Raw genomic sequence first — 23035 nt, 5'->3', positions numbered from 1 at the left:
ATAGAATTTAAGGCAGTTTATAGAAATATGTTCAATACAGCAGCAAAAATAGGAAAAAAAATAGGGGCAAAGGGAAAAAACATAAGCCGGAGTGAGGTGAGTACTTCAATGTGTGTCGTGAGGTTCTGCACACCTGCTGGGATAGCCACAAGTTTGGCTCTGAGTCCCCCAGCTGCCAACCCAAACAGGGAAACAGGATTGTACTGTGATTCACGGTGTCCATAGAGAAAAATAAACTAGTCACTCAGGAGCTTCCATTTTAAAAGGCAACCGGGGAGGGGAAAGAGAAAACTAACAACTTATGGTGCATTTACTACGTGCTCAGTGTTTTCCGTGTGCCGGTCAGTCAGTCACTAAATGTTACTATGTGTTGGGCACCGCCTTGGGCTGAGGATAGAGGAGAGAAAAAATAGTTCTGATCCCTACCTATTTGGAGATTACAATTAATAGCGGGCAGCCAATGAGCATATTCTTGTATGTGTGTAGGCTGCCGCGAGGAGACTTACAAAGTGCTGTGGGGCGGACCTAAGATGACCTCATCTCATTCCCACAGCAATCTTGAAAGGCTGATCTCCGTAATTCACAGAGGAACCCATGGCTCCAAGAGGTTAAGTGACTTGACAAAGGTCACAGCTGGTGAGAGGCAGAAAATATGACTTGAAAGGTAGAAGGGGTGCGAATGCCATTAGTTAATCGAGGTTTTCTTAGGGGAAAAAGTATTTAACTTCTTGCCTGGTTTCCAACCGGCCCTCCCTGATTTATGAGCAATAGCAGAGAATGAGGATCCCCACGTACGAGGACAGGAGCAGCCCCAGATGAGGAGAGGCGGCACAGACTGCCTCATTTCCATCTGTGGTTTCGGCGGCTAGAGCACGGGGCTCACAGCAGTGGAGGAGCTGGGCGCGCAGTGCTGGTCACTGGAAATGGCCTGCTAATGCGAGACACGTGTGTATCTGAGCTGATGGTGAAAGTGGGGAGGAGGGACGATGCCCTCCTGAGTGTGGCCCTGTGGCTTCCTGGGGTAACCTTGGGGGTTGGGAAAGTGCTCCAAGCCACCAAACCCAACCGAAACAAACACGTGAGTTATAAAGATAACGCCTGGACGAAAACCCAGAGAGGTCAACATCAAAGCCTAGAGTAGTCCACCCTTTGATGCCTCCTCAGTCTACCGGAAGGAGACAGACTTGGAAAACATCAGGAAGGGCTCCATGGCTAAGACCACTGCAGCAGGAGAAGTTAATCACAGAGGAAAGGTCAGGAGACAGGGCTCTCTATCGCCCCAGAGGGTTCAGCGAGAACCGTTAATAGCCAGAGCCAGGTCGCAAAAGGAAGTCTCAGGTTTGAGCCACCCGCAACCCATGAGACCCTCGTAGAAATCCAGGAAAGAATGATGTACAGAAGAAATTAGAAGAGAAAAAGAGGTTTATGGATAAATAAACCAAGAGAAAGTAACCCCCCAAAAGAGTGTAAACGTTGAAAACCCAAGTGGTAACAAGGGGGAAAAAAAATCTCTTGTTTTTCCAGGACTACTAAGATACGTCACATGCCAAGGTGCACAGCGTCCGATTCCCTTCTTAGCCTAGTCTCTCAGTCTTTCAAATAGTCACAGGGAAGACAAACCCACATTTGTTGAGAGAGAACTCTGAGCCTAGCACTACACTGGTGCTTCATGGATTCTCGTTGTGGGAGAGGTAACGACACATCCCCAAATCCCTGCCACTAGGTAACCTCCTCCAGAGCTGAAGCTTCTCTGAGGATGACATTACATGGTCTGTGGCTCCTGCTCTACTGGTGACCATGAACATACGTAGAATGTCTTTGCTGCAGAGACCACTACACTATGTCTTAGAAATTCCAGAGTTTTCTAAGTGTTGGATTCAAGACAGGCTCCAGGTCAGGGAGGAGTGAGGAATTACATACAGGATGTGTCACAAGAAATGGAAAACCAGGCCAAGGCTTGGTCATATAAGAACAGATAAGAGCCAGCTATGTCCTGTGGAGGCCAGGCAGAAACTGGGGCAAGGGAGGCAGGCTGCTGCCCCTTCCCACATCAGGCAGCAGAAAGGGGACTGGGAAGGTGGGACTGGCAGTGTGGGTCCAGACACTCAGATGTAGATGCTGCAGCAAAGGATGCGAAGCACCATGGGGCGGTGGGCTGCAGGCAGGAGAGCTCCCTGAAGGATGGGTGGGCGAGCCCACAACCACCATCCCTGACTGCGGAAGGGTCACTCCCATGGTAAAGGGACACTATGTCTTCTCTAACCCTGTGAGCCTCAGCACCCTCACGGGAATGTCAATGCTGAGGCTGGATGCACATCGTCACACACTGCACTCCCAGCACCTGTGCCAGCAGGGGCACCTTGGAGGGATCAGACTAAGGGTCTGAGCCAGCCTCTACACAGATTACTCATTTTTATAGAACTTCTGCTCTTTGCTATACATACTTCTGAAAGGTTAAAAAGTATTATTTTAACTAATAAGGGTGGATTACCTTACTAACAACAATAAAAATTAGGTATGAAAAACCTAATGGATCTGGAATTAGATAGTGGTGATGGCTGCACAACCTTGTGAATATACTAAAAACCACTGAATTGTACACTTTTAAAAGGATGAATTTTATGGTATATGAATTACATTTCCATTTTTAAAAATCAAATGGAGAACTTGAAAAGGCAGTTTTTCTATAGAACCTATATAGTATAGATATAGATTCCTACAAAATCCATAGCATAGATAATGCAAAGAGCCATCTCTTCTCTCTCCCATTTTTCCACCAGGGAGACAGTTTACTCAGAAATTGTCCAAAGCTTCCTCCAAAGGCTCTTGTCATTTTCAGTTTTAGGTGCTGCTGAAGGAAATGAAGGTGCATCTCAGTATAGGGCTCAGTGACTGTCATCACCTAACGACTTCCTTTTAGGTGTCTACTTGATGCCAGGCTCTTTACGGAGAACTGTATTTTTAGTTATATTCTTTGGATGAGGAAAGAGAGACTGTGTGATTCACCCAAAGACATAAATTCAGTAGGACCAGGGCCAGGATTTGGACCCAGAGCTTTGACTTCCAAGCCTGAATTATTTTCTACTCCTTACCCTCTCTGCTCAAACCTCAAGGTCAAGTTCAGCCAAATCTTACTAAGGGATTTACCCAAGAATCTATAATTTCACTTTGTTCAACCAACACACATTGTGCACTTTCTAACCATCAGGCCCAGCACAGACCCAACTTCCCTCCTCCTTCTGTCTGAAACTGAAATCCTGGTCCTTATCCCCTCCTACCTTCCCAGATGAGTTCCTGTTGCAGTGGTTGTACCCCCAGAGCAATGGACCTATCATGGCCCCTTGATGCCTCTTAGCTTAAAAAAACAAAACAAAACAACAACCTCCCAACTCTTGCCTGGACACCTGAGTTCTTTTGTGAAGCAGTGTTTCCTCAGATCCAGAGCCATCTATAAGATATGACCTCCTATCTCCCTATGCCCAATGCCAGGGACATAAAAGGCACTCATAAATACTCGCTGCAAAATGGAAACGACACAGTTTTTACTTATGTGTTAGAATTCAATCTTGAACACAACTTGCACAGCCCAGAGTTTGATAAATAGAAAAGAATTTCGGTCATACGTGTCTACCTAATCCACTTCCATCCTACCTGGGTCTTGTGAACTTGAATTGGATTGTTGGATCATATATATATATGTATATATATATATATATATATATATATATATATATATATACACACACACACACACACACACACACACATATACAAACACATACACGTTAATATATATTGACTACAAATACATACACATAGTAATAACAAAAATAGTACCAACTATTTATGGAACACCTGCTTTTTTATCAGTAGCTATTACTATTCACATTCAACACAAGAGAAAACAGGCTCAGAAGTGTTCAGCGACCTCAAAACTAGTAAATGGGGGAGCCAGAACCAAAGCCGGGTTTTTCTGTTTCTACCACACCACACTTTGTTGATTTCTATCACTGCCACCAAGAATATCAACAATGCCACTTACTTTAGCATCAATCTATTCCCTGCGCAAAATTTCATGGCATCAGCGAAGACAAAGATTAGAATGGACCCAGCTCTGATCATCCAGCTGTCACTTCACAGCTGTGTCTGGACTGATGCCCCATCACCCACACGGACGATGCACCCTGTGAAAAGGCATATTAAGACTGTTTGCTAAAAATCCTAGATGGAATACATGTTGCAGCCTGTGGGGGTTGATTCAGAACCCCACATACAGCACAGATAAAGAGCCTAGAACTAGTATGGCTCACAGAGAATCTGTCTCACAGAGAATCTTCCACTCTGGGTGGAAGAATGGATTCCAGAGGCACCTAGAAATGTCAGAAAATATGAGGTATTTTACAAAGTCAGATACAAAAATCCAAACCTTAATTGTACATACTTGATTTAACTTTTCGGTTCAACCCTCAGAGAACATCAGGAATTAGCTACTAACTTGGCTCTTGGCCTGGCTGCCTTTTTTGGGGTAAAATATGAACTTGCCCTGATCTGCCTTGGAAATATTTTATCACATATTTGAAAATATGTTAACAGGTGTCCAGAATAACCCAAATATACAATTCAATTTGGGAACTGATTTGTGGTCCTCATTTAGGACTACTTCTGAAGGAGTAGGGAGAAAAAGGTATTTACATGGGAAATACCATATGGCTTCTACTGGGACCTCTTATTAGCACCATTTAATTAGCATAGCATAGCATAGTGCCTGGTACATATTAAGTGCTCTATAAATATTTGTTGAACGAATGAATAATAATGAATGATAACATAAGTCCACAATTATTAGCAAATCATCAAAAAGCCTATGTAAAGGAGTTTTTTCACAAAATCTTGGTGATAGGTACAAGTTATTCCATAATTCTTTAAAGGATATTACTAAGGAACACTTTAATATGAGATGGCCTTGTATTTCAAGCACAGGCTCTACCATTTCCTAGTTGTGTCATGGTGGGTCACTAAACCCCTCTGAGCTTCAATTTTCTAACCTGTACAATGGAGCTAATATTTACCTTACAGTTTGATTTTAAAGATTTGCAATAATGTTTATAAAGAGCTTGACTTGCACGCTGTACTCGATAGATGGTGATTATTATTATGAAAGGGAACACTGATTTTCACCAGCAAGTTAATCCTTTTGTCCCAGAAATGGGAAAGCTCTTCCAACACTGGCCAAGGTCAGGGTTGCCATCAGCCAAGGTAGGGAACATTCTCATTTTCACTTTCAAAATCAAGAGAATGGCACAGATCTAAGTAGAAAGGAACCAGCAGCACATGTTTTTAAATATTCATAAGGGCTGGAAATGTCTTACTCCTTTCGTTTTCTCTGCCATCTGCTTTTGTTTCTTTTCTTTTCATTCTTATGCCACAGCTGCAAATGAAAACAACCATACAATAACCCAAGTTAAATAAAAAAAAAAAATCAAAATAAAAACAATCTGATGGGTAAAAAGAGAAGATGAATTATAAAGTTTTCCCTTAAGTTCACAAGGCAGCAGAAGCAAGAAGAATGTTTGATGTGAGTTAGACCTTCTGGAAACCAAAATCCATGCCCCATGTTTATAATAACCATAATAAGAGCAACCACCATTTATTAAATGGCCCCTACGTGCCACTTGATGATCAGTATCTCTAATTCCTAAAGCCACTCTTCAAAGTAGGTAAATCGAACCCATTTCACAGAAAACGAAATGGCAGATCAGAGAGGTAAAACAGACTTTTAATGGTTACACAGCTAATAAGAGATGAAACAGATTTGAACTTGGGTGTGTCTGAATACAAAGCCCAGGCACTTTCTTGACCACCCTCTCTTAAAATGAGAAGGAACATGAAAAAAAATTAATTTGGGAAATATTTAGGGCAGACTATTTGTATTTAATGGATTTATTCAGATAGTTAAAATCTGTGATTATAGCTCTAATTAAAGTTAACTTAAATAATTGGTCGTTGTATTTGTGAATGTGCAATTAGCCTTCCACATAATTGCAGGGTTTCAGCATCATACTTTCTATTTATTCACTGCATCCCAGAGCTTTGCTACACTGACTTCTGTTCTACCAAAGGCCACATTACAGCTCTCGGGGTCTCTGGGTCCAAGGACCATGACCTATGATACCAATAGTACGGTCTAGGCTCAGCCCCATTTAGCATGTCTTTGTCCAAAAGGCAATGAACACCTCATCTTCAATTGCAATGTAAAAAGCTCTTACAACCTACACTGTTGTCCTGAAAACTCCTAGCAGCATGTACCTGAAGAAAAACTGGCAGCGGTGGTCTTCATGTGTTAATTACACTTGTGAAGTCTATTATGCACAGAAAGGGCACCTGCTGGCAGTGAAAATGACTAGAATCTGCCCTTCCTGTGCAGTGAGTAAATTGAGAGTTCATTTCTACAGGAGATAATAGTTTTCAGATTCCATTTTGTGTATCCCCTGCATGGGGACGTACTTAACATTTAAATCATCTGCAGAGGAACAAACCTCCTTCAAATCTACATGTTTCAGGCTCCTAGCACATTATTTAAAATGCTAGTTATCCCTGCTGGCTCTTACCACCAAAGATTAAACTCAACGGTTGTGAAAGTCACCGAGCACAACAGAATAAAGTTATTAGCACTGACTCAAATTTCATGACATTTGTAGTTTCTGACCAAAGCAGTGGTAGTAGGTTGAAGGTGATCAAATCAAGCCTTGAATAGAGGATCTGTTTTTTCTCTTGGGGTCTTTTATTTCATCATTCCTATATCTTGCAGTTAATAAACAGATACTAATCTCCACAGGCCTGTAATCATCCTTAGGTCAGATGTCAAAAAGTCCTTTCATGAAAACAAGAGATCAGGAGAGAGACTGCTATCACACAAACAGAAACTTCCAATATGAAGCCTAATCACAAAACCCACTGAGGCTCCAAAAATTACCAGCCTTAACTCTGAGTTTCTGGAGTGAAAGTTTGGGGTGACAAGGGCTTCGCAGCAGTCCTTGCCAAGTCTCCCCTTCTCGGTTAGAGCTGTCAGCACTGTTGCTCTCGGTCAGGCTGGTGACAGTTCTTGAAAGGGTTAGAGTTTGAGAGGAAGATGAAAAGAGGATCTTGGGTCAGCTTCCACGGGAAAGAGTGATACAGCTAATAAATCCTCTAAGCAAACAAGAAAGGAGGGCTGCGACCTGAGATGGCAGCTGGAAAGAACAACTGGCCAGAATAAACACTGATTTTTTTCTTAAATGAAATTTTTCAATTATAAAAAAACTATACTTTTTCATTGTGTCGATAGAAATATTTGAAAGCATGGAAAATAAAGATCATGCGGAATTCCTCCCTTCCTCCCCAACACAAATCACTGTTAACATTTTGGTGTATTTCCTTTCAGACTTCTGCCTCTCTATATGTATGTATGTATGTATGTATGTATGTATGTATGTATGTATGTGTGTGTGTGTATCTAACTTTTGTGTTATATATACACATAGTTTTCATTTGTTTTTGTAAAAATGGAATTATACATATATAACATCTATTTTAGGGTAAGTTATTAAGCCTCTAGGGGCCTCGGTTTACTGACCTATGATATGGAGCTAATAATACCTGCCTTACAGGGTTGCTGGAAGAATTAAATGAGATCACAGATGTAATGAGATGGTCCAACGAGTGGGGGCCAAAGGAGAGATTCAGCAGTGGCAACTATTGTTATCATTGATGCTACTGACAGAGCATTTTCTTCTCCATAGTTTTGGGGCTCTAAGTTGCTGGTTTTCAACTAGCTAACAATTTGGCAACTGAAACTTTCCAAATAATGGAAAGTGAAAGCTGTACCATTAGGGAGGCGGAGGGACTCCAACGACTTTCTCAGCTCCACCAATCCCTGCACACAAAAGCCCCTGGGTGTTCCTACGTGAAGCATCGAGACAAACATGTGAGTCTCTTCCAGGGAGAACTCTAAGGTTTCCCTGTAGAGCACATGTCTGGGGTGAGGTGTGTGGGGGACCCTGAGGCACATGTCTATAGGGAAGGGACCTCTGTCTGTGTGTGTGAGTATGGGGCCATGTATTGTGTGTGTGTGGGGGGGTGCCTGTGAAGGGTGCTGTATGTCGGGCCGGGGCACTGTGTCAGCAGATCCTCTGTGCTTAAGGGGACTGGGTGTCACTGTGTGAGTCTGTCTTAGGGGACATATGTCCCCTTTCCCACCTTTTCTTTCTATCTCACTTCTACCTTCCCTGTGCTCTCTCTCTCCCCTTGCCTCTTTCCTCCTCTCTGGCAGCTGTGTCTGCCTCTGCCCAGCCCCCCAATCTTTCATTCAAACAGCGAACTGGATAGAGAACACGGTCCTTTCCTTTGAGATACGTGACAGCAGAAAAAACCAATAGAGTTGGTTCAGAAGCTCAAAAGAATCAACAAATCTATACAGAGAAATTGCCCCTTAATCTCATGAGAGGTAGGAGAAAGGCATGGATAAGGAGACCCACCTTGATAAGAAAGATACACACTAAAGAGAGAAATGAGCCAATTCACTTAGTGTTATGCACTAGAGAGGGCCGCTGATCTTCACTTCACGGCCCTGAGCTACATCTTTGCTGAACCCATGGCTTCTTGGGATGAGGATGAGCCCAACACATAACATGAGAAGGACTCTTGAATACCTTTAAATTCCCAGGATAATTTGACTCCCTGGGTGAACACCTTTTCACTGAGAGGACTGCAAAACGGGCTGGAGATCCTGGCAAAAATTATGACTGACCTGGACTCAATCTCTCTGAACCAATGGTAAATGTCCTGAATCATCTGTTCTTAAGTGACAGGGCTGTGACCCTTCAAATGAGGCCCTTTCTCCTGAAGCTCTCAATTTCTGGCAGACAGTGCAGAGCCTTTTCTATACATGTGTATCGCTCCCTTATCAACTTCTGCTGACTTGAGCTGTATGGAGATAATGTCTTTAATCATAATACACTGGAGAAATAAATTATTTATAAGGACATTAGATCACACAGTCTTTTTTGTTAATCTATTGGACACAGATAGTGATGAAGATGATGCTTCTGCAGAAACATTTACTGAGCATCTACTATGAGCCAGCTTTTCTACATGGTATCCTTTCATGTTATTTCATTTCATCTTTACATAATTATGTATAGAACAACTTTATTTTGCAGATGAGAAAACAAAGCTTTTAGCCAAATGACTTGCCCAAGTGGTTAGCTGACTCTAAAGCAAGTCAGCCTCCCTCCCTCCCTCCTCCCTTCTCTTCCTTCCCTCCCTCCTTCCACTAAAACACATTTCACTGAACAGTGAAATTCCCCTCAAAAGACTTCAGAGAGTTTTGAAGGCTGGTTTGTGCTCCCAAACCACAGCTGAGGGCAAGTCTTACAAAACGTGCCACGGCACGGCTGAAACTTGAAGACCCTGGGGATCTCAACTGTTCTTGACACCAGTTTCCAATGTGTCTTAGGAAAAACACACAAAAAAATTCACACAACTCCTTGGTGCTTTGGTTTCCCTACACTGAGGAACGCAGAAGGTATTATCTACCCACTTGAACTCTTAAGAATGCCATGACATATATGAAAATCTGTTTGGAAACAGGCCATGCAATCAGGTGATCTAAAATTCAGATCACTTTGAAGTCAGTATTTTTAATTTAGAGTCACCAACTGCATTACAAGTTATAGACCTAACTTTCCTGGTCATTCTCTGGAGAAGGAAAAGCAGAGGACAGGGTAAGCAGTGGCCTTACCAGCAGTAGTCCAGCAGATGTGGAGGCAGGACGGGGATGTACACGTGCTGCCAGAACATGGGGTAGAGCATTGCAGCAGACCCATGGATGCAGGCAGTCAACTGCAACGGAAGCAAATTAGAGATTCAGAGCTAAACAATTAAAGTCAAGAGACACTGTCATTTGAGTTCAGCAATAAAAGTAGATATATACTTAACAACATATTTAAAATTATAATTTAACTCAATAACACTAATTCAAATTTAATAAGAGCTTCCTTTTCCCAAAAATGTATTTTTTTCATGATTATAAAGCTAATCCACAATGATGGTAGAAAAATCTAGAAAATGGAGAAAGGGATAAAAGGAAAGTCTTCACCATCTGAAAATAATTTAACATTTTGGGGTATTACATGCATATGGATTTTTCTAATAAAAATCAGGATTACTGGAAATACAGTGTTGATCTGCTCTTAAGTTAACATTATTTGCCAGCATTTTCCCCATATCTTTAAACATTCTTAGAAAACATCTTTTCAAGCCACTCAATGAATTTCCCATACTATATTTAACCACTCCTCCATCATTAATTCACATAATCGGATCAGGTCAATAATTTTTATATATGGTTCCTAGATGCAGAATTTAAAGACAAAGTTTATAAATATTTTAAGGCACTGAATAAATATAATAAATGTATTAATATAATAAATAGATGAAGGATTGAGGCTCTTTCTACTCCCCTACCCATGTACTGGAATGCTGGCCTCCCTGTACCTCACTGTACCTATCTTCATTTTATTTTTATTTTTCTGATCATGACTGAAGCTGAACATCTTGTTATATGTTCTAAACTATATTTCTTAAGTAAATGGTCTGTTCATATTCTCAGTCCACTTTTTCTAATGAGAATTAGCATTCTTAAATTGATTTAAAAGCAAATACTGGATATGCAAAGGATAATAATCCTTTGCAATGTTTTTGAAAATACTTTATCCTTATTTAATTTTCTTTGAATTTTTGGGTAAAGACAAGGCTTAAATAATTACATGGGCAAATATTTTCCTTCATGATGGTTTCCACTGCTTTTATACTAAGAAAGTCCTCCAAATTTTTTCCTCAGCATTTAATTGTTCAATCCAGCTGGAATTAATTTAGGTTTAAGGACTGAGGTGAGAATTTATTTTTTCCACATAGTTAATCAATTGCTCCAGCACTATTTACTGACTAATCCTTCCACTCCCTCTTTTGACTTGTCCCTATTTCATATTTCTTTTTTTTCTTAAGAGCTAGACACATCATACAATCAGTATTTGATATAACAGAAAAATTAGGAAACAAAGATACAATGGAATAAAATTGCTACAAAATTCAATATAGTGAAAGAAGGAAAAAAACCAACACCTTTGGAGATAGGACTATGAAGTGACAAAAGTCAACAACAAATGTTTCTTTCTGCCTTTTTTCTTTAATGTTTCTTTGGCTTCTGGGAAGTCTGTTCCCCTGAGGACTTTGCTTCTTTTGGAAGCTGTTAACTGGCCTTTGCTGACAGAAGGACATTTACGTGGCAAAAGAGTGACGCACCAAGGCCCAGTTAAAAGAATCCCAGAGGTTAGTGTAACATGAACAGCTTTAAATTGGATATTCTGCTGATGGTTCACAGTTGTGAGAGCTGTGTATTAAATCCAGGGCCTAAATTTCCCCCTCCTTTTCCCTACAGACCCTGTTCTTTAAATCAGGTACATGCCATGAACAGGAGCTTATCCAACAAGCTTGAAAGAGCAGTTCCCAGTGACTCTGCCAAGGCTTGTAAGTTTAATCCATTTTTTCTCAACCCATTTCGGTAGGTTACAACATAACAGAGGCTGTCTGTCATAGTATACATGACTAATCTCTTTGGGCTTAGAAGAGATAAAAATCTTTGCTGGTATTGAGTGAATGGAAAATGAACCAACTGTACTCCAACTCCACCCTCAAGTCAGACTGGAGGGTTACACTGGCCTTTGGTCCCAGCTCTTCGTTCCCATCCATTAACCAACTGCCAAAGTACTCTTACTAAAGTGCAGGTCCAGTCATGTAACATCCTGCTCGGAAATGTACTTGGGGGCACACCTGGAACAGGCGTGTCTTCATGTCTTCACCAGCTCCCTGCCTACCTGTACAGAAGCATCTCCAGCCACAATCTCTACTACTTCCTCCAAGTTTATCCTTGGAATAAATCATTTGCAGATTTAGGAGTAGTTACATACTCCTTTTCTTCCCTTCTGTATTCCCACTGGCCCAGATCTGTGCCCCTAGCGAACTCCTCCTGCCCCGGGTCTCTGTGCACTACCTTCCTCTGCAAAGCCTTGCATGGCTCCACTGGGCATGTGCCCCCATTATTAATGGGACTAGGACTGTATGTTTGTCCTCTCACTGTAAAGTACAGAAAGACCCTGTCTCTCTTTTGCTCAGTGGCACAATGTATATATACATATGCATGTATGTATATGTGCTAGATAATGCAATGTTTCTTGAATAAATAAAAAAACAATTCACACTTAGAATATATTCACAATATAAAGATAGTTAATGGCTTGGCTTTTCATAGTACTGGACCAACATTTTCATGAGTCTCACAGAGTAGGGTATATATATATGACTCAAATTCCAAAACGATAACAGCAAGCTTAGACATACAAATATGCCACTTCTGGAAAATCAAGTCAATGGATTCATCCATCCATTTATTCAATAATATGCCTACTCTGTAACTCTACAACACAATAAATAAATAAATAAAAGCACTTAAAAATCTATACGGTGCCATACAAATGTAAGGTATCATCATCACATGTATTCATTGGTAATTCTCTTTGAAAAAGTCATTCAATAGAATGTTCCTGGTTGAGACAGAACTTGAATACCTGCCTCTTTTTAGCTTAAATCGGTTTGAGTCAAAATCCTATTTCAAGCGACACAGTGGCAGAGATCTTATCTTCAGACAATGTTCTTTTCATGTCTCCTTAGCCTCAAAAAAGACCCTAGCAAGCTAAATGACAAGGTTTTAAAATTACTTATCCCTCATAAAAATCACACTTTTAAGATGTCTGATCATCATTTCCATTGTGGGGTTTTCTGAGGGCCAAAGCTCTGCAATTGGAACAAAATGCTTTTACCCATTTGATTAAGAAAACAAACAAGGAGTTGTCTGGCTCTTTTCCAAAATACTAAATGGCACAAACAATGTGCATCATTTCTTAGAAATAGTGGCTAAGGGGACCACAGAAAAGTGTTATGACATATCTATGCTTAATCAGAAATAACATACATCCCATAAATTATCATTAGCCACTTACTTAAAAAAAACAAAACAAAACTCTAAATCCAACCCCATTAAGGAAAAAGAAGGGTCCTAAAGGCCTATGCTCATTCCTTACAGAATACAAAATTTAAAAGTAATGAAAGTATACAATTTGGATTATAGTCAACAAAGGGGTATTGTGAATATTTAATTCAAGTGCAAGTTGAGGAAAATGATCCTATCAAAATCTTACTCAGTGGGAGAATAGAAAGATAGTATGTGTAAAATTTGCCCAAAGTCATTAGTCACAATGAATATTCATCAGAAGCCAATTATCAATCCCATTTAATGACACCCCAAAAGAGTTTGCCCCGAAGCAGCTGAATAGTCTAAGACTCCAGACAAAACTAGACAAATTACACAGCCAGCAGCCAGTCTAGCCAGGACACAAATTGTAAAGTAAACCACTGGTAGGTTGTTGGACTCACTTTTAGCAAATTCTGTCCTCAATTAAAGGTACATAAGGTCAGTCTGATTTTGGAGCTTTCTATATGGCTCCATAGTTTCCTTTGAGGCAAAGGGAGAGAAAGGAGAAGGCAGTGGAGGTAGGACATGAATGGAGAGCCATCAATGATAGGGTTTGAAAAATCACAAAGACACATTTTTTTTTTTTTTCAGTTTGAGGTATTACTTAGGGATAATGCCCAGACTGTCACAATCTTAGATACCAATTCAGCTGATTCCTAAGAGTAACTCTGCAATTAACATGGAAAAAAAAAAAAAAAAAAAAGGTATTTCAACAGTATATGTGTCACGCACCATGCTGGGGGTTTAGGATCTTGCAAAGTACTATTTCAGAAGTTAGGGTGTGTGTGTGTGTGTGTGTGTGTGTGTGTGTGTGTGTGTGTGTGTGTGTGTGTGTGTGTGTGTGTGTGTGTGTGCGTGCGTGTGTGCGCACACACATATACACTCAACACCACATTTCACAGATAAGGAAACAGTTTCAGAGGTGAAATAACTTGCCCAAGGCCACACAGCTAGTAAGTGACAGAACTGGGACTCATATCCAGGTCTGTCAGACTATAATGGCCATCTCCACAATGCATAAGTTAACTATTGTGTTGAGTGCCTATGCTGTGCCAATACATTATGCTCAGGATTCTGAGCTAGGTGAAATATTGTCCCTGTTGGCATGGCCAAATTATGTAGAATTTGCCTTGCTGTTAGATGACCAAATATCTAAAGCAAAATACCAATTAACAGAAAATAATCATTTTAAAAACAAACACAGAGCTGATCACTTCCTGAGGATTAGTTACATTTAAGTAAGGTGGTATAGTATCTTTAATCCATAGGAAATTCTAGACAATGAAGTAATGAGTGTTAAAAGGTTTAGATTCCAATGTGGGCACACCTACTGGAAAGTCTGGCTTTCTGTCATGTTCCTTTTCACATACTTTCATGGAGTTTCCACTAAATCTCTTTTTGATCTGAGCAGGTCACTTCCTCTCCTGGGTCTCAATCTGGAAATTAAGAGGCTGGACTACATGATCCCTGTCCCCGCTTCCAGTTTTGACAACTTTGATCTAGAGCAATTGCCATCCTTTGACATAAAGAATTCTCCTCCCCTGCCCCAGCTCCCTTCCTCAGCCATACTTGACTAAGCATAAGTACAACAGACTCAGTCTCAAAGTTGGTCTTGCTTTCTCATCTCTGCAGTCACAGGGGCGCACCTGAAATTCATGTGCTATCCAGGAACCACCACCTTTCAGCCACTCCATCTCCATCATCTGACTGTGGAGAGCACAGCCTTCCTCCATGCTTGGTCCCTGACACTCTAAAGATCTCAGAGGTAGATAATCTCAGGAGACCAAGGGCATGAGACTAAAGATGTGAGCTCCACAAGGACAGAGACCACATTTGATTCTCTCCTTATCTCTAACTATGCTTGACACAGAGCAGGTGCTGAGTAAATGTTTGGGGAATGCTAGAATGCCTCCAGCTTAACCTCATGAGGAATGGTAGACAAGATTATCAGACATTTAACAAATTGCAATTGCTTAATAGATCACAACTAGAAGCTGTAAATTCCAAAGAGGTATGAGATTCCAAGTTCCAAAAGTTGAAAGAGGATAAAAAAAAAAAAAATCAGAGGTCAGAGTCACTATTCACATCCAAGAACTCAGAATGTTAAAAGATTAAACTGACACCTGCTTCATCACAGGGTTAGAGCCATTTGGATTTCTCCTCTGAACACAAACATCAGGAAACTGATAAAACAAAGAATATAGAAAGAGTACCACATTATTAACCTTAAAGACGGGTCACTTTTCAGTGTACCCATTTCAACCAAAAATAATCCTATGTAGAACAACTGTAGAAAACTGTATGTGTCTTAGAGAAGTTGTTAGCTTTCTCAATTTGAGAACTAGATTCTTCTATTTAATCATAAACCACCCTTGTAGTCATAAGGAAATAAATGGTGCCATGATTCAGACAATGTGATTAAAACAGTGTTTTGATTTTTATTTATTCGTACATGTAAATCCCACTATAAGATCAGCAAAAAGTTTTAAGTAAAACCTTCAGGGACTCTGAAAGTTAATGTACTCAACCCTTCGAAGAGTATGAGAAAAACCTTTAATTATAAATGGTTCAAATCGTGTTTACTATAGTTAGTGAGGGGAGAGTTGGCTTTTTAAGAAACTATCAAAGATGTTTTAGCAGAAAGAAAAATTAGAAAGCCTCAGAAATCAAAGGCCTTCAGCTCTTCTAGACAGATGCTGGACATGTGAGTAGAAAGAAGGAATGTCCTGCTGTTTTTAGAAGTTGAAATGTAATGCTTCTGTATTTATTTTTTGTAGGGTGGGAAGGGCAATCTATCTTCAAGTAGTTTTTCATTCAGTTGGGTGGAACTCATCATACCTCTTGCTTCTCCACTATTCTCTGGAGAAAGGGAAGGAAAAAATTCCCACAAAAACCAACACAGCAACATGGAGTCAAGTGGAGTGCCCTCCACTAAGAGAAAGGTCATCCAAGCAAGAAGGAAGCTTTTTCAGGCAATCACCTGCCTACTCAGTCACTTCTCTTTCCACCTTCTCTTCTTTTTTCTTAAAGCTACCTACTAACTAGAGTAATCAGAGTAAGTTATTAACAAGGGTAACAAGTTTCCTGCCAAGATCTGACACTTCAAAACATCAAAGCAAATAAAACTGCCAGAGAAAAGCTTTAGCTACCAAAGCAGAGGCAGATACTATGGTATTGTAAACTACAGTGTAAATAAGCCTATAGCACCATATGTGAGGAAACTGCAGACTTTTTTTTTTTTTAAGATGAAAAAGAAAAAGGTAAAATTACATTGGGATTGATAACAATTCATTTAAATACATGGACAGCTACTTCTCCATTCTATGCCTATGACAGATATTCTAACTGACTGTGGAGTGAGGACATGGCCTGTGGATCCCTCTGAAAGTGCAACCATTGGCAGTGGATCCAAGTTGGCACTCAAGAAGAAATCTATTTTCATCCCCAAGTCTAGTATAAGTGGATATTTACATTTCTTTGAAAATATTTCTAAGATCATAATTTATGTTTAGCTAATTTATATATTGCTTTAATAAAGAATCTCATTTTTTAAAAGAAAGAAAGCATAACTGAACATAGAATCAGGAGAACCTATCTATCAGGCATCCACACGTGAAAAAGAAACTAAGAAACCTTCAGCTGGTAGGAGTTACTAGATTTGAAGGCATAGGGAAAAAAAAAAATTTCCCCTGCGTAGTTTTGTCAGACAAATCCAACCTCAGAAGGTGACAGTAAATTCAGAAAGATTGAAGCTATAAACAGACACCACCATGACCACTTACTCAGCATTTACTATCTGCCAAGCACTGTTCTAAGTGCTTTACATGTACTATTTAACTCACTTAATCTTCACAGCAACCCTATAAGGTAGGTAGCATTACTGTTCCCATTTACAGATGAGGAAACTAAGATTCCCAGATGTTAAGGACCTCGTGTAAGGTCACAGTAGTGGCAGAAGTAGGATATAAACCTAGGGAGTCTAGCTCTGGAGTTCGTGCTCTTAGCTCATAGGAAACTGCCTCAGTGCTATGATCTGTATTAATCCGACAATTAGTGAGTATCCACTATGTGTACATGCCACTCCCTCAAGCAATTTAAAACAGAAAAAGATCAAAATGTAAACAATCAATTTCAACACAAATGCATTAGGAAAGAGGTGCTGTAACAGAGGTTCAAGTGTGCTAGCATATACAGAAGGAATCATTAATTCTGCCCGGGGCAAGGAATCAGGCCTGCTTGCTTCCCAGAGAGAGAGGCAGGAGAGCAGAGCCTGGAAAGATGAAGACAGGAAGCAGTTAGTCTTCCTCCCTGGCAGGCTGGTCAGGTGGTAATGCTGGGTCAAGTGAACATAGCAGCTGCTTAGGCCACTCCAGCTCTACGTAAGTGATGACTGGAGACTTGAAGAAGAAATGACAATTTAGTCAATGACTATGTGACTAGTGAGAAGTGGGTGGATATGGAAAATCTCATACGAGTTGCCATGACTATTCTCTGTTGCTTGGATTCATTCACCATCCACTCTCACCAGTTGTACTAATTAAATCTTCAGAGCTCTTCCAGGATCTCTATTGCCTTCTTAGCTTCTGAAAGTCAAATCAGACCTTACTGCCCTGAAAAGGTAGGATTCAGAGTCAACATTTACTAAATTGAGTAGTATGTGCCCAGCAATGGGCTACCTGCTTTCATATGTATGACCACTGAATCCCTTCAATAACCCTGAGGGGGGTATTACTACTACCCTCTTTTTACAGAAGAGGACAGAGAGACTCAGAAGGATTAAGTAAATTGCCCAAGGCGACATGGTTAGGGAGGATTAAGTTACACAGATAGAAATTGAACAAAACCATCCTGACTTGAAGTCTGGTGCTCTCTCCTTCAGCCCTGCTGTCCTTTTTCTTGGGAAAAGACAGCAGAAGCAGGGCTGTCTGAATCATCTAGCTGGGAGAACATATAGATATCGAGATAGCAGAAGAGAACAAACGTGAACTTTCACAAGGTCTATACTGGCCCCTAACTACCTAGTCTAACCTCACACGACACTTGCTCAACAGTGACCACACTTTCCGCTTGCAGAAGCCATAGGAAGTTCTGAGTTCTTGTTCTTACTGACTCAGCACGTAGTAGGTGCTCCAATTTCTTTAACGAAATCCACACAGACGCCTGCCAATGTGAGTACCATTTAGGGCTTTTGCAAGTATATTAAGATGTCAGTGACTTGAATATTATCTGTTAGTGTTTTTTAGTAGAGATCTGATTCATAAGAGTCATATAAAAAGGCTATCAGTCTTATAATCTAAAGAACATACCATTTGTTTCACAAATTGACCACACTACTAAAATAATAAACAAGATACCCTGCCAATGTTCTCAATGCAATGGCTAAAAAGAAACATCACCTCTCTAGATCTATTTATACACATCTAAAATTACACTGGTGGACTACATCAGCACCCAACATTACTGAGACCTTAAATAGATTATACTTAGCTCTGTCCGGTTCTAGACCTGCCAATGTCAAAATCAGAGCTCTCTCAAAGAGAAATATGGAAACAAAGAATTTTTTAGTGCTAATCTGTACTCACAAATATTTTCTAAACAGACTTAATCAGCCTCTATTACATAGTCTCAAAATGAAAAGAATTCTAATGATGCAAAATCATCAAAGAATAAATACTGTCTTAGAGAACTGTCTATTCACTGGTTCTGAATCTGCTTGCCTACCAATCATTTGGGGAACCTTAAAAAAATAGACATCCCACGGTCCCATGTTAGATCTTTTGAATCAGAATGTCTGGAGGTGGTGCCCCAAAACTTGAATTTTTAACAAATTCTCTGAGTGATTTCTAACACAACTAGTCCATGGGTCAGAATTTGGGAATCACTAACAATCTGAAACCTCTGGCTAGTCCAAAACATGTGCTCAATGTGTTGAAGCAAGAGGCAGGAGAGGAAGGTAAGAACCAGTAGGGAGACCATGGCTGGTTGATGTCACAACAATTTTTAAAGTATTGCAAATTAAACTGTTGTTACTCTATATATTACATCGTTTATACAGTCTCCATAACATCAAGGTTCTTCATTCTAGTTATAGTTCAACATGAACAAGAGAAAATGAACTCACACATAATTACATGGAGAACATAGTTCAAAAAGCAGTTAATTGTATTTACATTTAAAAACCAGAGAAAAACCACATAAATAAAACATACCAATCTTTACTCGCATTTCCTGCCAATGGAAGTTCCTTTCATCTATTTCTAACAGTTTTTAATATTCTCTGAGCCACAATAAAATTTTATGTGATGGAGATTAGACAGGCTATGCTATTTGAAAGTTTGGCTGCAGAGTCTGTATTTCATGCCACTTCATTACATTTTGTTAAGGATTTCCCTCTTCACCAAAAGGGATTAGTTTTCTTCTCACTTCTTTGAATACTCTTCTTAGGTTGTTAGTGTGAACTAGGTTAATCTCTCTTTTTTAACATATAAAAGATGAACAGACAAAATGTTCGATTTATTTTATTTTTTAAATGGAACACTAAATTTAGTCTTAGAATTCTCTGTTTGGTAAGTTTCCAGTTACAAGGTCTTGGCTTCCCTTGAGCACAGTTTGAAACAAAATAATGCAGTTTGTTCCTACGGCTGGAACATGCAGAGTGGAGTGCGCAGGCAAAGAGGCCCTGGCTCTAGTCCAGTATTTCAAACCTTCTTAAACTGCCACTCTCATCTAGGCTTCAAGGGCTGCAGATACGCAAACAGGATTAGTTACTTCTAGCCCAGAAGAGCTAGGAAAGCTTTACACACATCATTTAGACACCCAACCCACTATACAGGCCAGGGTAGTCACGGCCAGGTGGAGTTCATCAGGAAAGAAGTAAAGATGAAGCTAAATCTGAAAAACTCCCTAGTCCACAAATTGGCCCTTCTTAGGTCACAAGACCAGGTGGTGATAAGATAGTGGATGCTGTCAGTGGAAGTGGATGGGACAGGACTGGAGCAAGGCTGGGAAGTTACCCATCCCTTCACGCCAACACTGAAGTGTCTACTAAGGGTCAGACCTGAGGGCGTGGGGGGGTGGGGTGGGTGGGGGAGAGACAGAAGTATCACCCACCACTCTCCAGGCCACCAATGTCCAAGTCCTGCCCAAAGCCCACATTCTCTGGGACTAACAGGAAGACACGGACAGGGAGAAGATATTAGGTGTTTTGTTTTGTTTTTTTCCTTCTCTACATGACATACTATCAGAAAAGTAGTAATTCTTTTCACAGTTATGGGTACCACACAAATAATTCGGTGTGGAGGCTCAATTAATTAGGTAACAGTCTTGCCACTAAACTGTGCTTCCTTCTTATGAACTTGTTTTAAAAAGTATCTGCTGAATAAAACAAATACACATTCCTTTGTCAAGTAAATATGCTTTTGTCATCATTTAACTGGATATTCTTAGTTTTCACAACTTCTTGCAGCACCCCTATGTCATAGAGGGAGCGATTAGGGCCAAGATACACAGGGACTGAAAGGAACTGCAGTACACAAAACCTGAAGCCACAGTGAGATGGGGGAGACATGCCCCAGGGACGCACCAAGGCTGGGCTCACAGCAGAGAAGCGGCGCAGGTGGGGCTGGGAGAGTCTAACAACATGCAGACATAGTGGACTGAGTCTGAATGGTGCTCATGGAAATGGGGCTTTGGCCAATAGGGTCAGTATGCCAGTTAGAAATTCAGATATTGGTCTTCTGCTTCCCTGGTGCCAGGCACATAGAAAATGCTCACTAAATCTGAAGTGAAAAGCTTAGGTGTGCATTCCAAGGCAATATCCAGACTGAAATTCCTTCTGTGATTTCAGATCCATGGTCAACAGAATCATACCAAAAATATTTCTCTGCGTACAAGTGTCAGAGGGCACTCATGACAAACAAGCTACCAAGGGGGCAGTGTGAGACGGTAAGAAGGGGGGTGGCTTGGAGCCAAGAGAAGGGGGTTTTAAACCCATCTCCACTGCTCTTCTTAGATAAGGCACTTGAACTTTTCAAGTGCCAATATTCTCATCTGAAAAAGGAAAATAAAACCAACTAGTTCTTAGGGTTCCTGCAAGAACAAATGAGAAAAAAAAAAAAAGATTAGCACAGTAACTGGCACATAGTAGGTGGCTCATAAAGGTTAACTTAAGAGAATTTTTAAAGGGTGTGGGGGATAATTGGGGACCTGCCATATAAAATATAGAGCAAATCTAAAGAAGGGTGTCCTACATGCTTAATCTACGGATGCTGTCAATACGCCTTTGGTAGTCTTGGAGCTATTTACAGGCTACATAAGAAGCTTCCCTAAATACTACACAATCAGGATATTCCTTTTACCCAAACCAGCCTTACCAGCTCTACCAGCCACATTATCTACCAGCTTTGACTCTGAGTATCTTTTTGGCTGTTTATGAGAACTTTCAGATTCCCTCAAGTGTGACAGATATTCTTAACAATGTGTCTCTGGTTCTTGTGACAGTTCCCACACAAGGATTCTGATGTTCGTTTGAGAGGTGGCATCTGATAAACATAAGCTGGTCCCCACAGCCAGCACTTTGAAGGGGCTAAGAGTCATTTGTACGTGTAATTATTGGTTGTTTCTCCCTTTCCTGAAGCCGAAGGCCCCCTTCCCCTGACACTGCGTCGTAATGACCCACCTGCATATCTGTCTCTTCTAGGACTATGACGTGACCTTGGGCAAGTTAACCCATCTCTCTGAGTGGAAGGGCCAGTCCGTAAAATGGGATAATATTGCTCTTCTAGGATTTCTGTTGCAATTAGATGATATTCTCGCTATAAAGGTCTTATTTTAGACCTACTTGCTATCCACAAGAGTTATCAAAAAAGCAATATGAGTTAAACTCAGATACGAAATCTGTAAGAAAAATAGGGCCTTTGTGTTAGAAGAAATCTCACTGAAGTATTTACATTAGAGAACAAGATGTAGTTAAGCCTTCCCTATTTATCATTTATAAAGGAAAACGATCAATATACATTAACTGCACAAAAAGAACAAAAACTTAACATTTTTCTTATACAGAATATGACAACATTATTGACCGAGAAAGCCTGAAATGAATATTACCTGACTCTGGACTAAACATGGCTGGGTTTGTCTCTATTGACGCACAGTCATTTTTATGGAAGACGGCACTCTGGGGTGTTCAACAGCTTTTATCTTTCAGATTCTTGATGGCTCTGAGAAGCATTAAGCCTACATCTTATCAAACAAAATTGAGAAAAATCTGGTTTGTCAAGGTATGACAGGCCACATCTGGATCTGTCAAGAGAGGGTCATCAGAAACTTCAGGCTAAAGTAGCCTTTGCATTCTCCTTCATCGAGAAGATAATAAAAAGCCACTATTAAGGAAGTAAAAGACAACAATTAGAAAACTTTTTAATTCTGAAATTGAAGGGGTCCAGAGGCTTGGATAAAACTGATGTCTGCTCAGCTACTTATCCCCAGAGAAACTGCACATAACTCATCGGGATGCTGCTGATCCCATGTGAGGTATAAGGAGACCCCCTTCCCTGAAGAGATTTCTACCATCAATTAGTAAAACTCAGAACTCAGTTAAGAATCAACTGTTTGTTAAAAAAAATTTTTTTTGAGTCAAAGTAATGGGTTTATAGTCTGAAAAACAAAACAAAAACTGCTAAAGTCTTATACTACTGGCAAATAGCAGTCCATCTCATGATACTCCTTATCCTTAATTCAAAGTAATCCCATTCAACACAATATTTATCTCCTTATTTCTAAATAACTATTTCTTGATTAAAAATTTTAAACATTAGGGCTTCCCTGGTGGCGCAGTGGTTAAGAACCTGCCTGCCAATGCCGGAGACATGGGTTCAGGCCCTGGTCCAGGAAGATCCCACACGCCGCAGA

The 23035-nt window shown here is 40.3% G+C and overlaps 1 protein-coding gene across 10 annotated transcripts in view; it reads right to left on the bottom strand.

Moving 5' to 3' along the window:
- DENND1A (DENN domain containing 1A) overlaps positions 1 to 23035 on the bottom strand; it is a 543770-nt gene that overhangs the window by 212601 nt on the left and 308134 nt on the right. For 9 of the 10 annotated variants that reach the window (XM_059073023.2, XM_067040763.1, XM_059073026.2 and 6 more), the window contains one exon: positions 9779 to 9879. The exons of the other annotated variant lie outside the window; for it this stretch is intronic. In XM_059073023.2, coding sequence (XP_058929006.1) covers positions 9779 to 9879 — 101 coding nt within the window. The remainder of the gene's footprint in view (positions 1 to 9778; positions 9880 to 23035) is intronic. 10 annotated transcript variants of the gene reach the window in all.

The sequence above is a fragment of the Kogia breviceps genome, chromosome 8 (assembly GCF_026419965.1).
Source record: "Kogia breviceps isolate mKogBre1 chromosome 8, mKogBre1 haplotype 1, whole genome shotgun sequence".
NCBI classification, from domain to species: Eukaryota; Metazoa; Chordata; class Mammalia; order Artiodactyla; family Physeteridae; genus Kogia; species Kogia breviceps.
The sequence above is the reverse complement of the archived record's forward strand: the minus strand, read 5'-3'. Positions and strand labels throughout refer to the sequence as shown.